The sequence below is a fragment of the Cynoglossus semilaevis genome, chromosome 1, assembly GCF_000523025.1.
Source record: "Cynoglossus semilaevis isolate Cse_v1.0 chromosome 1, Cse_v1.0, whole genome shotgun sequence".
NCBI classification, from domain to species: domain Eukaryota; kingdom Metazoa; phylum Chordata; class Actinopteri; order Pleuronectiformes; family Cynoglossidae; genus Cynoglossus; species Cynoglossus semilaevis.
In genome coordinates, this window is record NC_024307.1 from 25,181,625 (window position 1) to 25,196,743 (window position 15,119).

Below are 15,119 nucleotides of genomic sequence, written 5' to 3' on the forward strand. Positions count from 1 at the left end.
GACGGCGTCGGAGAAGGACCTAGTTCCATGTTGACATATTCGGAGGCTACCGGTGGACTGATGGGAGCAGAAGGACTACGGGAGAGAGGTGTTACATTACCAAGACAAGATGTTGGCCTGTGCTGAGCATTCTTGCCATTTGAGCACTGAGGCATTGATGGTCCATATCGACTTCCCCTCCCACGGCCTCCTCCTATCCCAGTGTGACTGCCCTTCTCGCCCTTAAACTCTATGCTTACATACTCCCCTGGGCTCTTTGGTTCTGGAGGCAAAGGGTTTTCACGAACTCTGGGAAGAGTATTAGCCTTGGATACATCAACAAACAGACTCACTGGTCTGTTTCTATTACTGCTACCCTGCTTTGACATCCCACTAGAGCCCCATTTGTGCTGGTGCTTACTCACATCTTTGAATGAGGGGCCTCCAGCCAATGTGCTCAGTGCCTCACTCTCTCCAAGACTTTCACTGCTGGCTGAGCTGGAGGAGTATGAGGAAGAGGAGAGTGAAAGGTGGCGTCCAACAACTGAGTTGCTGGCAGCAGTTTGCTCCTGACGTCCTCCAATACCTCTACTTCCACTAATCACCCTACTAAAATTGCCATTATGCCGTCTGCCTCGCCCAGGGCCATCTTCAAAATGTCCAGCAGAGGGGTTGTGTTTGTACGAACGTGGAAGGGAATAATATGAATACACCATCTTGGGAGTTTGCGGCTGAGAGCTGCTCTCCAGGTGACTGTTGTGTTCAGGCGGGGGTGGGCTACCATTGACAGAGCGTGCACTGATTGGAGACATGTTCATGTAGTCGCTGCCTGCTCGACTGTCAGCACTGCCACTGCCCAACCAGGCTCCTCCAGAGAGTCCGCCACGCTGGTCCGGGGAGCAGCTGCTGTTGGGGGACATTATCATATAGCCATCAGAGGTGGGAGGAGGTCGTATTTGCTGTGGAGGTGATACACTGTTGTTGGGTGTCATGGCCATGTAATCATCACCAGCTTTAGAATCAGAGTCTGGTACAGAGACAGCCAAGGACTGGGACAAGGACACTGGCGGCTGGGTGACACCAGGCAGCATAGACATATAACCATTGTCCACATTTATGTTTACAACTGTTCCTCCGCTGCCTTCACTTCTGAACTCCCCTGCTACATCCAGATATCCACCACCTCCTGCTGACCCAGAACTCAGGACAGACTCCTTCTGAACGGAGGAGGAAGCGTATGAAAAAGACTCACGGCTGGTGCTTCTTGACATGACGGCATAATCAGCTGAATCTTCATCTGTTGGTTCCTCAGCCTTGTGCTGCAGTGGAGCCAGCCTCTCTAGAGACATAGGAGGTAAGGAGGCTCTCTTGCTCAGCAGCTTACGTTCAGCTTCACATTCCCGACTAAAGGAGCGACGCAGCACTCTCCTGGAATGCGAATGGGAGACACAGGGTGGTGTTCCTGGTAATGGCATGGAGCTGGACGTTGAGCTACCCTGATTACTACCTCCAACACCCCCAGCACCTCGCTGTCCCATCAGGATGTAGTTAGCACCCTCATCACCAAGAGATTGGCTGCTGACACTACCAACAGAGCTTCCTGGGAGACTTGGAGACTGAAGGAGTGTGTGATCTGGACTTGACCCATATTCATCTGAGGAGCCATAGTCACTGGGGGAACCTGAGACTGAAGTATGATGGGAGGAAAGTCGACTGTAGCTGCCACACCCCGCACCAGTACTAGTAGGAGATGTTACGCATCCAAAGTCAGAGCCATGTCCAGAGCTGGACGACAGACTTTGGGCTGGAGAGGGCGCTGGCGTAGAGATTGAGCGCATTAACCCTAGTGGAGTTTTAGCAGCTGAAGTGGGAGCTGATCGGACAGACTTTGACCTGAGGATGGGGGTGGTAGAGCAGGAGCCATTGGTGGTTGGACTGGAACTTGGTCCTTGGAGCAGCGTACTCATTCCATCCTCACCTTTACCACCTTCACTGGCAGTACGTAACCTCGGGAAGACATCCCTTGGGGTGGGGGAAGCATTGGCACTGTTGCCTACTGCTCCACCGTTAGCACCTCCAGGTGGCTCAGTTCGGGGCCGGCGGGTGAACCCCACCTGGCTGGGAGGAGGGTTAGGGTGGTGGCGACGGGAGGGAACACTGATGGGGTTGGAAGCGGTGCCACCGGCTCCTGGGCCAGAGTTTGACTGAGACTTGCTGCGTTGACGGAACTCCTCACTTAAAGCCTTCATGGCCTCCAGCAAAGTTTCATGCATGTTCTGGGCCACCACAGAATCATCCACCTGATTATGTGACATAGAAATAAAGTAACAAAATAAGAATATAAGCATTTCTATTTCATTATTATAAGAAAAATGTCAATATTTTATTCCAGTTTTAAATGTTCCTTTATACCCCTAGTATGGTCAGTAAATAAAGTACTACTATCAAAATGGTTTTATTAAACTGCCAATAAAAGTTATTTAAAATAATTTCCCGTACCTGGATTTTACCACAATGTTGGTTATGTGAACTGAAACTTTAAACATTGCATTTTTTACTCTGCTGATTACAGGGTCTTCACATGCACTGAGGGGATCGGAGGCTGAGACTGTCAACATTGAACAGGCTCACCTGCATCCAGAACTCGCCCGGGCCTGTCACAGCAGAGCGTCCCACCTCCACAAAGAAGAAGTTTTCAGAATGGCCACAGCGTCTGACGTTCATCAGTTGCAGGACCACGGCGGCGGCGTCAGAGTTGAGCTTGACAAAGTTGACCGTCTTCTCTGTCAGGCAAAGACGATAGATACCTACCAGGTTCTTGGCTTGACCCAAGCCCTTGGGCCACACCTTGACCTGCCACACTTCTTTAAACGCAGGACCAGGATTAGGAACTCCGTAGTCTCCTGCAGCTCCAGTGTCGGCTAAGTTCTTACCTTCAGGGGGGACAGAGAAACAGATAAGTTAAAAAAGGAGGTCGCAGTCACACCAGAGGTGATTAAAGTGTTACCAAGTACGATTTATGAAGAACACCCACAAGTGCAAATGATGCAACAAAATGCTGAAATGACCTTCATAGGTTTGTTACAAAAGAGACCGGTTATATGAAACTACCAGTATGTACCCAGAGGTAGAGGTTAACTTTCTATTACTATCTAATCTTTGCTGATATTGAGCTTTTTACTGATTCGAGCACGTGATCTGAGGGCATCCAGAGCATGCAGCAGCCTGTAAGACAGGCTTTACACACCCGCAGGTCTTACACCTGGGGTCTCATTTGTCAAGTGTGCACAAATTCTGACAGACACAAACAAGCACTCATACTGGTTTGGAAAATAAAAAAGTTGACAACCCAAACCCTGCAAAATTGATGACAAGATTGAAATATACTATTGTGGAAAACACAAGGTGAAAGATACTTATCCAGATAGCACTGCCAGAAAAAAAGAAGAAACCACTTGACCGTTCTGCTCAAGAGACACTTTCCGGAGCTGCTCTACTGGCAGTAAACTGTCATTGTAGACTAATGAAATCTAGTGTCTTTAAACTGGAGTCCTGGCAGTCCATTCATCCTTTGTATTGAGTGCTCCATATCTAAACAGAAAGGAACGACTGAGGCAGTGAAACAAGCGAGAAAGCATTTGATGAGCCTTGAAATCTGAGCTGTGTACGGCCATACAGAGACAGGAGACTGTTTTAAGCACATAATATTGGGTCACCTGTTGTCGGTGCTTTAGATGACCCTACTGTCTACTGATTCAAAGAAGAAAAAGTGGCGGTTAGCTTAGAAGATTCCTTAAATTTTTTTTAACACTTTGCTCCTCTTTGTCAGCTGCTAGTTAAACTGCCTGTGAATACATTACTGATCCATCTTTGAGCTCTTTTCACACAAATGATCCCACATCCTTTTGCCCAAAAGGCCCATGGATTACATAAATACTAAGATGTGAGTCACATTTCAGGGTGGATCCTTGTTCAGTTAAAAGTACCCACCTTAAAAAATCTACAGCAAATACTACACTTCTTTGTTTTCTCTGTGAAATGTCAGCGTGGCTATGTCTGAGCAAGACAACTCTCAATGTAAAACACAAACTCAGTCAACACATGACAAGATTACAGAAACAATGTTGCTCACCTGTTCCCTTCATAGGAACAGGATGTTCTTTGTACAGTAGGGACAAGCTCCAGCACCTGTCTTATTGACATACCGCATCTGGCATATTAAAGTCCCTGAGGGAGAGGTCTAATTTTTGTACTGCTTACATTGGACTCAAAGTCCATGGTTCCATTACAATTTCAAGCAAAGTAAACTATTTAAGTACAACCTAAGGTGCAAGTCTACGCCATATTGTGATTTGAGGGAGTTGGCAAAATAGTTATATTGTGTTACTGACAAAGTAACTTGTCCTATTATCCTCATGAATGTCCTGTTAGCAAGTAAGCTAAACTCAGGCCGCAACAATGTGGCCTGATGACAGCGACCATAGACATAACACTAACAAATATATGAGTATTGTGGAGCAGTTGTTTATATTTCCTTGAACAACAACCACATGTAGCGTACACAGAGGGGAACATGTTAGGTCAGCTTCCTTTGTGACAAATATTTCCCAAAACAATTTAACGTGTTATTGTGAAAAGTCACCGTGCTCTCTTCCAGCTTGGTTCCTTCAAATTTGAGACTTGCTCACAACTTGAAAGAACCTCGGAATAGATGCTTTGTTGAAAGCTATGACTGCTGTGGCTTCGTGGCTCTGTGTGAGTGTGTGTCATCTCTGCTGCTGCTGCATTGAATGACTCACTCAAGGTCACGCATGGCTGTTTCGTGTTGGTCTTTTCTCCCTGTGTGCGAGGAGAAACTCTGTTTTGCCTCCTCGATTTAGATTTACAACAGGAAGGGGTGGTTTGGGGATTTTTCTGTGGAGGGAACGAAGGGAATGAGAGTCTGTGGGAGATTGCAAAAAAGATATCAGAGGGTCATTAAGGAGCCAAATAATGACTTTTTAAAAATTCTTTTAATGAGGCAAAAAGTGTTCATTTTGGTTTTGTTTGGATTTTTTTCCCCCCAAAAATGTCTAATTACAGGCTTTATTTATTCAGTCCAGCTCCAGTTGAAGTCCGGCATGTTTCTCAAAGACAGCCTTCTCCTTTTGGCAAAACTGTGTTGTTTTTTCCAAGTACAGTGAAGCCTTAAACCTTATTTGTGCCCTCAGAAGCTCCTTGCATGTACACACATGTACACACACACACACACACACACACACACAACCACCCTAGACCTCAGGGCCATGGCAGTTCTGGACTCTGACTGACAAATTTTGAAAGCACTTAAAGCCTTAAGAGGTTTTGCTAGAATCCTACAGGGGTTAAGTCTGATCTACTATTATTGAACATTATAAAGCTTTCTTCATGGTTACATAAAGTTTGGGATGATGCGGAAAGTGAATGAATTATAGATCGCTCTCAGCTTTCCTTAGAGGGAAACAGCATGGTGTGCAGCACTGCAGAGATGCCTCAGGTTTTCCCTCTTCTCTCCACTCAACTAAGAGGTTCTCAGACAGTCGGCTTCTGTGCATTACACACCACCCCTATACAACATAAACACCCGTAGAAAAACATGCACACAAAATGGCCCCGAGTAGTACACGAACCCATGGCCTGGAGCCGGATGAACATGAAAGAAGAGCTACACCTGGAGGTAATGGAGCAGCTGTGTGGATCTTGCTGGCTGAATAGGGGCAATGTATGCAGCATGACATTCTGACAACCTTCATGTAACCTTGATGGAGTATCTCTATGAGGCTTTGTTCGAAGAGTGCAGGAAAGAAGTGGATTTTGGGAATATCCAGATCATATCTAGGTTCTTTTTAAAGGTCTGCTGATTGAATGGGTGTTTTTCTCGTTCTCTTTTTTTTCCATCTCTGAAATGTGTGCACATAAAGGATTTTTTTTATGGTTTAAAGTTTTGATGTTGATTTTGAGTTTGTTATAAATACGCATAAGCGATTATAACAGACAAGTGTTGTGGCCAAGTCTAAGTTTTCCTGCCTATGACTCTGACTTTACACCTGACGGAATTGACGGCAGATTTAAAAAATGGATCTAGAACGGCTTAACTACCTTTTATTCATTTCTTTTTTTCTGAGAAACTATTTTGAAAAAAAAAAAAAACAGTAAGAGGTGGTAGGTAATATGACTCAGAATTCATGGAAGTATCTTTCTCAATAATTAAACCCAGATCAGGCAGCAAAATGATCTCCAAATTGTATCAGGCTATGCAATTATCTAAACGGGAGAACACAGAATACATCAAGAAGAAACGGGGAAAAGAAGTAAAGATAATGATCACACAGGAGAGCTGGGAGAAAATATGTCAGCTACATTGGCTCTCAACTGGGTCTGACACATGGCGGGAGATCTGCTGGAAAAACCTTGCTAGATTTTTTAGTAGTGAATCCTCAGAGAAAATCTTAGAAGGGGAATATGGAAAACAACCAAACTTTCCGAATTCACTCATTTTCTGACCTTTAACAACAAAACATATATTTATTTTATGTGATGGAAATTTGCCTTTCTAAATAAAAAAGATAATTAAAAAGTTAAAAAATAAAGACTGGCCACAGCGTTGGTTAAAAAGTTCTTCTAATTTATTCCCCTCTATCTTGCATCTGTATTTGCAAGCCATGCCTCTAAAATGGGTTGGCATACACAAGACAGAGTTGTTTATTTTTTCTGGACACAAAAATCTGATTTATATCTGCAATGAATAGTGCTGAGAGTGTGTCTGAAAAGGTCTAATAATGGAAAAAAAAAAACCCAGAACTGCCTGCAGTGTGAAAACAAACTTAGGAGCAGTGAGTTTACACAGGTTAACTACATTCATTTCAATGTTTCAGCACATTTTTTCTGTTTTTAGCAGCCATAAAAGCAACTCACACTGCCTTATTAACACATAAGTTATTTACTTCTACCTCGACCACCCATGAAACCTGCAGCGTACAATGGAAACCTGCTTACACAACACTGATGTCCATTCATGCCGATTTATTTGCTGTGCTGGAGGTGGCTCTCTGCAGATCATAAACTGTACACGCCGAGGCCGTAATCTGACCAGATTTTCTCCAGTGGTGGCTTTAAGTGAGGGGCAGCACCGTATCCACGACTGTCGTTACTCTACAAGGCAGCATGTGTTGTTCTGGGGAAACACTGGGGTGCAATATTTAACCCTGTAGATGCCAGAATCATGCTGGGATAATGATGGTTGGTCCCTGAGTAACAGACCAGAAAATATGAAGGTTATCAGAAAACACCTTAGAAAGCAGGACTTCTTCAGGGTTGGCCAAGCACTTTACTGGGATTTTTAATCGTTTAAGACTGAGCTCTAAAATCCACAGCTCCATAACAGCACAGCCATGCAACAGTGTACGTTAAGGCCACAGCGACTGATCTATACTACTTAAATGGATACTTTTTGGTTTAATTACCAATAGACATGTGCAAAAATCTGATTAATTTAGATCTGACCCATTACATGCCTCCATGCAAAACACCACGATATCACTGTCTTCACTAATTGTAGGACAAAAGCAAGCATCTCAAGTAACATTACGCTTGGAAAAATCTGCAATTTTAAGCCTCACATGTACACAAAATATTACATATAACAAATATAAAATATATAGCAGCAGTTATACAAGCATAGAGTAGCTGTGTGTAAACAATATAATCAAAGGAAATACAACTAAGCATTATAGTGGAACTGTTTGTTATAAAAAAAAAAAAAAAAACTTCACACAAAATCTTCAGCCACAATCACAACAATAGAACATGCAATTTCTGAGGTAGCAGCAGAACCAGTCTACGTCCCTGAGTGAGGTGAAGGACAGAAGAAAGTTCAGAGCTGGGATTTCCTGTGCAGGGGACTACTCTGTAAAGTCCGTGTTTATACTGGATTTCAGTCAGCTGTTAAATGTAGTCGCCCTATAAGAAACCCGACGTGACCAAGGAGCAAAGAGGGCGGGGGTCCCGAGCCAGTGAGCAGTGCCATGACAACAAGAGACAATGTAGACCTCTCCTCATGTCATTGTGGGAATTAATTAATTCATGAGTTAACACGTTAATTACATATATATTTATGTATTTATATTTATGTATTTATATGTATGTATGTATGTATACAGTTGTCTCTATTTCTGGTTTGAAGCTACAGGCCTACTCACTAACTTGTGGAGCCAGTCAACAACTTCCATGGTACAAATTTCCAGTGAAAGACTAAAAGAGAAGTTGAAATTTATAGCAGGTTCTTAACACAAACCTCTCTACTTATTTAGCTTCTGCAGCCTGTAAATCAGGGGAAACTACTCTGGCAGCGGAGCAGCTCTGACTGGGTTCTGTTTCAAGGATCTGACCTCACTACCACAGCGTGCTGTGCTGCTCCATAATATCGCAGGAACTTCTGAAGGGTGGATCTCATTTTCGTGCAGCTTTCCCCCCCAGCTACTGCCACTAGCACCACCAGCACCATCACCGCCTTCAGCCATACCAGGTTACCAGGGCAGATAGAGAGAAGGCAGCTGTGAGATCTTTTGTCTGTGCACGAATCCAAGCCAGAAAGGGATGCAGCCACCCAAGGCTGGAAGGGTGAAAAACAGTTGGTGTAATCTCTGGCTGCCATGTGTGTTTGTCCCCATTCCATTATTTCTCCAACTCCTCCTCTTCCTATCTCTTTATCCATCTCCGCCACCAGAAATCCCCCCGTTCTGGGCCCACACTCAGGGACACAGTGTTTCCCCAACACCAGCATCTGCCTCAGGTTTACTTCACATGTGGTTTGTGTTAGGCAGAGAAGCACACAAACACAGAGTGTGCACAAAATAATTGGTGACGTTTGTTGTCCCCTAACAACACTTGAAGAGGGAATGAAAAACAAGCAACGAGGAACTGGTGAAGACCTCCTACAACCACCTCAGATGCCCTCGACATCCTGGCAGACGTCTCGGTCCTGGTCTCGGAGTTTTATAAACATACAGATCTCTGTATTATTGAGTCTGACAGGAAGGTTCCTGGACAGTCTGAGCACAGAGTCTCCAGAGTTTATATGTGTAATGTGAACAAACCCAAAGCCGGCCTACATTACAGTTCCTGTTCACAATCATTCCAGGCCCACAGAGTTGGCTGTGAGCTACCAAAGAGGCAGGGTATGAAAGAAGGAATTACTTCACCATGCATAAAAGACCGTACGACCAGTCAAATAAAGGGTGACTTGAAGGAATTAGCCACATTTTCTTGAAAGCCTTCTTTGAGTTTTGAGTCTTATTTGAATTTAGTTTTTTAGTTCAATTCCAGAATGTGTGGGTGTAATAACACTAGTCACGATCGGTTTATGTAAAACAAATGCATCAGACATTTGTGTTATTAATGTTGTCACCTCTAGCGTGCATGTGGACAACCATGTGTCCTAGCAACCTAACCTTCTCTAAGAGGGGACCTGGGTTTTCCAGGAGTTTGTCTGTCCAGTTATTTCCATGTGAACCAAAGGGCATCTGTCCAGTCAAAACATCACAGAATTTCAGAAGACTTCTATTAAATGCTGACAAAACAAAATCAGTGTTGAACAAAACCATTATTTACTACTCATTCCTTGGTCCACTGGTGACAGTGTGTATTGACAATACAAGTATGAAATAATCTAGAAAAAGTAAATAAATAAAGGTATGACATTTGCACCAATGACGAATGAAGAAAGTTGAAGCACAGCTTTGATCTACATGCAAATGGTTCCTGGGTCATGTTTGGGGTTTTAGTCGATGATCACGCTTTGACACATCTACCAGACTAAACATAAATATTACAGAAAAACATTTAAACAATCAGTATTTAAATAAGATATGAGACTAATCATAGCTCACCTAATCTTACCAGATCAGTTTTTATTGTTTATTTTATTTTAACTGTACCTTGAATGCCAGAGAAACACCAGTAAATAAAAAATTTTATAGGAAGGAATTTTCTTTTTAATTTACAAGTAATCACTGCTATTTTCTGACCTAGCTGAAGGAGTCTGTTTGCCAGTTCCACTCCAGAGACAAAACAAGCAGGATCCGTGTTCCACCTCCACGATCAATGCAATATCCTGTACTGACCCTCCCTGAGGATCATCACACCATCTATTGAGGAAGAGGAGTTTTTTTTCTCTACTCTAATTTTCTCCATGTTTCTAATCCTCTCAATGTGCTCCCTATAAATCCCCGACCACGAACCCTCCAACCCCTCTACCACAGGGCTAATGTGCCTGTATCAGCTGACAGCAATCAATACAGCACACTACAAAAGGTTACTACTGTGTGCATTTAAGGCCTAGCATATGGCCGCTCATTGACTAAATGGCTCATGTTGCCCGTGGCCACACCTCCTGACCCAAGCTGTCGATCAGGCCTGAGCACTTAATTGACGGAGCGCACAATACGTGGAGCTGCCGGCCCATTATTGGCTCATGCCTGCTGTGACACAGGGGGCTGCGGCAGTGCAGGGGAGCCAGACTTTGACAGTCATGGTAAATGAAATTACCGAGTGTTAACAGTGTTAACATGCACAAAGTGTTAATGCGAAGAACTGCCCTGTGGCAGATCACACATCCTCTGACAGAATCAGGGCAATCATCAGTGTGTTTGAACTACAGTGCAGGACAAACTGCTTCACACCAAGACCATGACACCAGGGTCAGAACAGGCTTTCAACTGTTTGGATTATTTTTACAGTCTCTTTATCATTGGTTGCCATATAATAGATTGATTAATTTGAGTTATGTTGATTTTTTTTTACAAAATGTTAGCTGTGTTTTAAATAAATGTTGCAATGTTTCAGTAGGTATTTATCATTTTTGCAATATTTTTTGTTTGTTTACCTTTGTTAGGTCGCCTTTTGGGAAATTCTCAGATTTTATGAACAAAAATCATGAACTTTGCTTAATTGCTGGTTAAGTCTTTTATGGCCATAAGTATTGGTAATTGTGAATAATGTTTTTATCTGCTTTTCTATATTAATACGCTAACATTGGACTACTTTGGCTCTTATTTTAAGTGTTACCATTGTCAACAACTTTTTGCAGTTCTCTAACTTTTAGTCACCCTTGAACCATTACAGTCTGTCTTTTGACTAAATCTTGCCTGACTTCAGATATTAGCTCTGTGCTAATTTTCAGATTCCTTTTCTAACTTTGAGCCTTTTGCAATATTTGAACTGTGTTTTTTGACATCACCTCAACCTCAAAACGATATCTTTTGGAGCGGTTACAGAATGTCAGAGGTTCAAGTGTAAGGACTTGAGCTGAGATTCTCTTTTCTCGTCCTTGACTCCATTAGCCCACCTCCTCTGCTGTGCCACCAGCTGCTGACCCTCCAGACAGTAATTGCCCACTAATTAGGGAGATGAGCGGTGCTTAAGCACAGCTTAGACTCTAATCGGCCAACTCTGAGGGCGGCCACTCTAAGAACTGCACCTCACTGGGCCAAAAGGAGAAGAGAAAGAAGAGACGGGCTGATTATAGTGGTACACACTATAACAAATAAAACACACACACACATGCTGGTTTCTTTTGAGCAGTCACCAGGATGTGGCAACATTAGCTGCAGCTCTCTCTGTGACACATCGCCCTGAAATGCATATGTGACAAAAAGTGACGTCATGAGAAACAAAAAGCAAAGCAACAGTCCGACAGTACGGAGGAGGATTAGCATCAATAACCAGTGAATCTGGAACAGATGTCTGCGCCGTAGTGTTCCACGCTTTAAACCTCGACTTCACAGACACTTGGAACAAATCACAACAGAAACTATTCTCATTAAGTCATTTCATTAGATCTTGAGCATGTGTTCACAGACAGGCTAATAAAACCTATGGGAGCTGGGACACAAATTATGACAGAGTCAAAACAAATGCCTGGATTTTCCTTAATTATTACAGCATCACAGCATTTGTTTTAGAAAATACAAACCAACATTTAGAGTTTCTGACTTCTTAAAGTGAGGATTTATAGCCACGTCTGTGTCATTTTGGGTCTTGGAAGACTTTAGGAATTTGTTCTGTGATACGTATGTAATTTGAGTTGGAACAATTTACCAAACAGTTCCACGTTCATCTGAGGATGGATTGTTTTAACCACACTACAGTGATAAAGACACAAATTAATAAAATCATTGATGTTTTGGAGTTTGATCATGCACCATGTCAAAAAGAGTGGTTTGAATGAAAACTCAAAAATCAGTTTTTCACTAAATGTATCAAAACAGTGAAACCAATATTCACCAAATCCACACAGTTCTGGGCCTAAGTTAATTTTTTCATAACTTTAAGTTTGTTTGCTGAATTTAAACCATTTAAACTTCAACTTTAAGGTTATCCTTGGAAATACAAAGATGTAAAAAAGTCCAGTTGAAACTCCAATGTAAACCCTTCAAAACAACAACTGACTCTGACTCCTGGTCGTCTTCTGTTGTTCAAAACTGGGCTCTCTCTGTTTGTCTACATGAGTAAACATGTCAGTTCTTGAACATACTTTTTCTCTCTTTTTCTGATACTTGTTTGTCCACGAGTTTTCAACACCACCAGGATTGATTTACTGAGGTCAAAATCTGATCTGTGGGACAGTTCTCCAGGTCTGGCCTCTGACCATTTCACTCAGATTAGGCTTCTACACACTTTACTGACTCCTAATAACGGCAATAAAGAGCTGCCCTCAATCCTGATGCTCTACCGGCCGTCTGTGAGGGTCTTACTGGACTCAGCTGAATAAATAACCCAGTTCTTAACATCATCCTGCAAACGGCAGCTGCGCATTTGAAAAATTACCCTGAGATCAAGGGGGCGTCTGTGTCAAACTGACCTGTTCCTCAGCTGGTCTAGGATCAGTTTCCCATGCCTGAGCTTAGTGTGGAGGAACTTGGCCTGTACAATACAGCAAACTAGACATCTGTGGAACGTTTTGTGACCTTTCACCTACATTTACATGCCTACAGGCCCCACTTTAATCCTTGCAACTTCAAGAATCAAACTCTTAGTAAAGTACAATTTCAGTTGGTTTTAAATGTAATTTATGAAATACTGATGGGGCTAAAATAATGAGTTTTTTTCAACTTCATTCCAACTGGTTTTTCTTACTTTTACATTTACATTTTTTAATTTCAATTTCTAACTATCTTATTCATAGTTTTCCATGACTAATTCTAAGCCATTTCCTGGCCAACGAAGACTGATTTGTACTGTCACTACTGTACTTTGGACTGATTTGGCCAACGAAGACTGATTTGTACTGTCAGTACTGTACTTTGGACTATTATGGCTAACATTTGCAAGAATATCGACCGACCTTTAACTATTTGTGCACACAGTTCAACTATTTCTGGGCTAACCTGATTGCTTTCAAGATACTTTAGCTAGCATTTTGCTTTTTTTGAACAATATACTTTAATTTGTAACTAATTCTGGCTAAATATATATTTTTTAAATTCCCTTTTTGTAATTATTAATTATTAAGTTATTTTTCATTTATTAACATTCAAGTCAGTTTTGGTTAATGATGTCTTTTTGAAATAATAACTCTCTATTTCACTGTTATCTAAAAGTACCAGGGCCAATTCCATACCTTTATTACATCTTTTATTTACCTGACAACTTTAAGCTACTTTTGGATATCGTCTATAAACATTTAGATTTTAAATCCATTTTGGCCTGAAAATAGCAAATTGTTATTGCTTTGGCTTTTTGGTATCTGTTGACAACATTCAACCTGTTCCTCCACCAACTTTGAGGTATTTCTAGACATACTTTAGATATCAGTAAGTTTTAACTTTATTATTTTTGGAACATATAATAAAGTAGTTTTCCCACATGGTTTTGCCTGAGATGAGCAGCCAGGCATCTCGTTCTCTCTGTGCTGGGACAAGTGGAGGCCACATACCTCACCACTAGTTGTGGAGGAGTGAGAATGTGTGTGAAGACGAGGCAGAAAAGTGTGTGTGTGTGTGTGCAGGGAGGTGTTCATCAACATGCAGGCACTAAGGATTTGAAACAGTGTCTGAGCTGCACATACCAAAGCAGGGTTATTACAGGCAGGAATCTTGCCAGTGTTTGGAGGTGAATGTGCGTATCTTCTAGCTATTTCAACACCAACAGGTTTAAGCAGCGATTGACCGTGACCTCACGACTCCCTCCTCTGACACGACAAAACTCTCCCTGTACAAAACTCCCTGTATGTTTTGCATGGTCTCCCCTCTCTCTATCACCACTCAGTGTGGTTCCATAGTGTAGCTGTCAGCACGCCTGCCTCAGAAGCAGAGAGCAGAGAGTCCTGGGTTAGATTCCCAGAGGAACCACATGCTTGATAAGGTTAATTTTCCTCTGTAATTCGCTTTGGATAAAACTCTGCTAAATGCATAAAAACAAATGTAAATGTAAACTGTATAAGCTGCAGTGCATACCATAACACAAATGCCTTTCAGCGTGTGTGTGTGTCTACACAACAGCCACCCACAGTTCTTTGTCATTGCCAGAGACGTTGATTTACGCCAGATACACAACGCTTGAGGTAAGTAAGAGAGCTTAGCTACACACACACCACACACAGGAACTGCAATTTCAAAGGGAGCTCATAACAATGATGGCGATGATTTTCCTCTAAGAAGGTCAAGTTTCTTCACCTGCTGAGCTGCTGCCTATAAAACCTGGGTTACTGTACACCTCGCCTTTCCTGAGGCCCAGGGTGATAGTGGTCAGGTCCACTGCCTCACAATGAGAAATGACTGATTTTACAGGGCACCTTTACAGACACTTGCAGGGATGGAGCTTCTGTATAACTCACTGAGTACCAAGCTAATTTCTCATCAAGTTATTCTTAAGCTAACGTTTAGCTATTTTAAAGGAACATCAAATGTTGTTAAGTTAGCACATAATGTGGCCTGATTATCAAAGCTTTTTTTACTAAACATGTCATTTTCTAAGCTAACAATTAGCACAATTAACATTCCCTGAATGCTAATTGTAGCCAATTTTAGTTGGGTATATTTTTACTATTTTATATTTTAATGAATATTTTGCTATTTCTGACTGAGTTTTTGGTCAAAATTGCATTCCATTTGGGTTAAAAAAAA

The 15,119-nt window shown here is 42.2% G+C and overlaps 1 protein-coding gene across 1 annotated transcript in view; it reads right to left on the reverse strand.

The window, feature by feature from the left end:
* Positions 1 to 4,950, reverse strand: part of LOC103386951 (insulin receptor substrate 1-B-like) — a gene marked incomplete at its 5' end in the record, with an annotated part of 7,738 nt that extends 2,788 nt beyond the window's left edge. The window contains 3 exon segments of the mRNA XM_025061667.1: positions 1 to 2,279; positions 2,611 to 2,912; positions 4,779 to 4,950. The exon segment at positions 1 to 2,279 is cut by the window's left edge and continues 4 nt beyond it. Of these exon segments, the coding sequence (XP_024917435.1) occupies positions 1 to 2,279; positions 2,611 to 2,912; positions 4,779 to 4,950 (2,753 nt within the window).
* Positions 4,951 to 15,119: the final 10,169 nt, after the last annotated feature.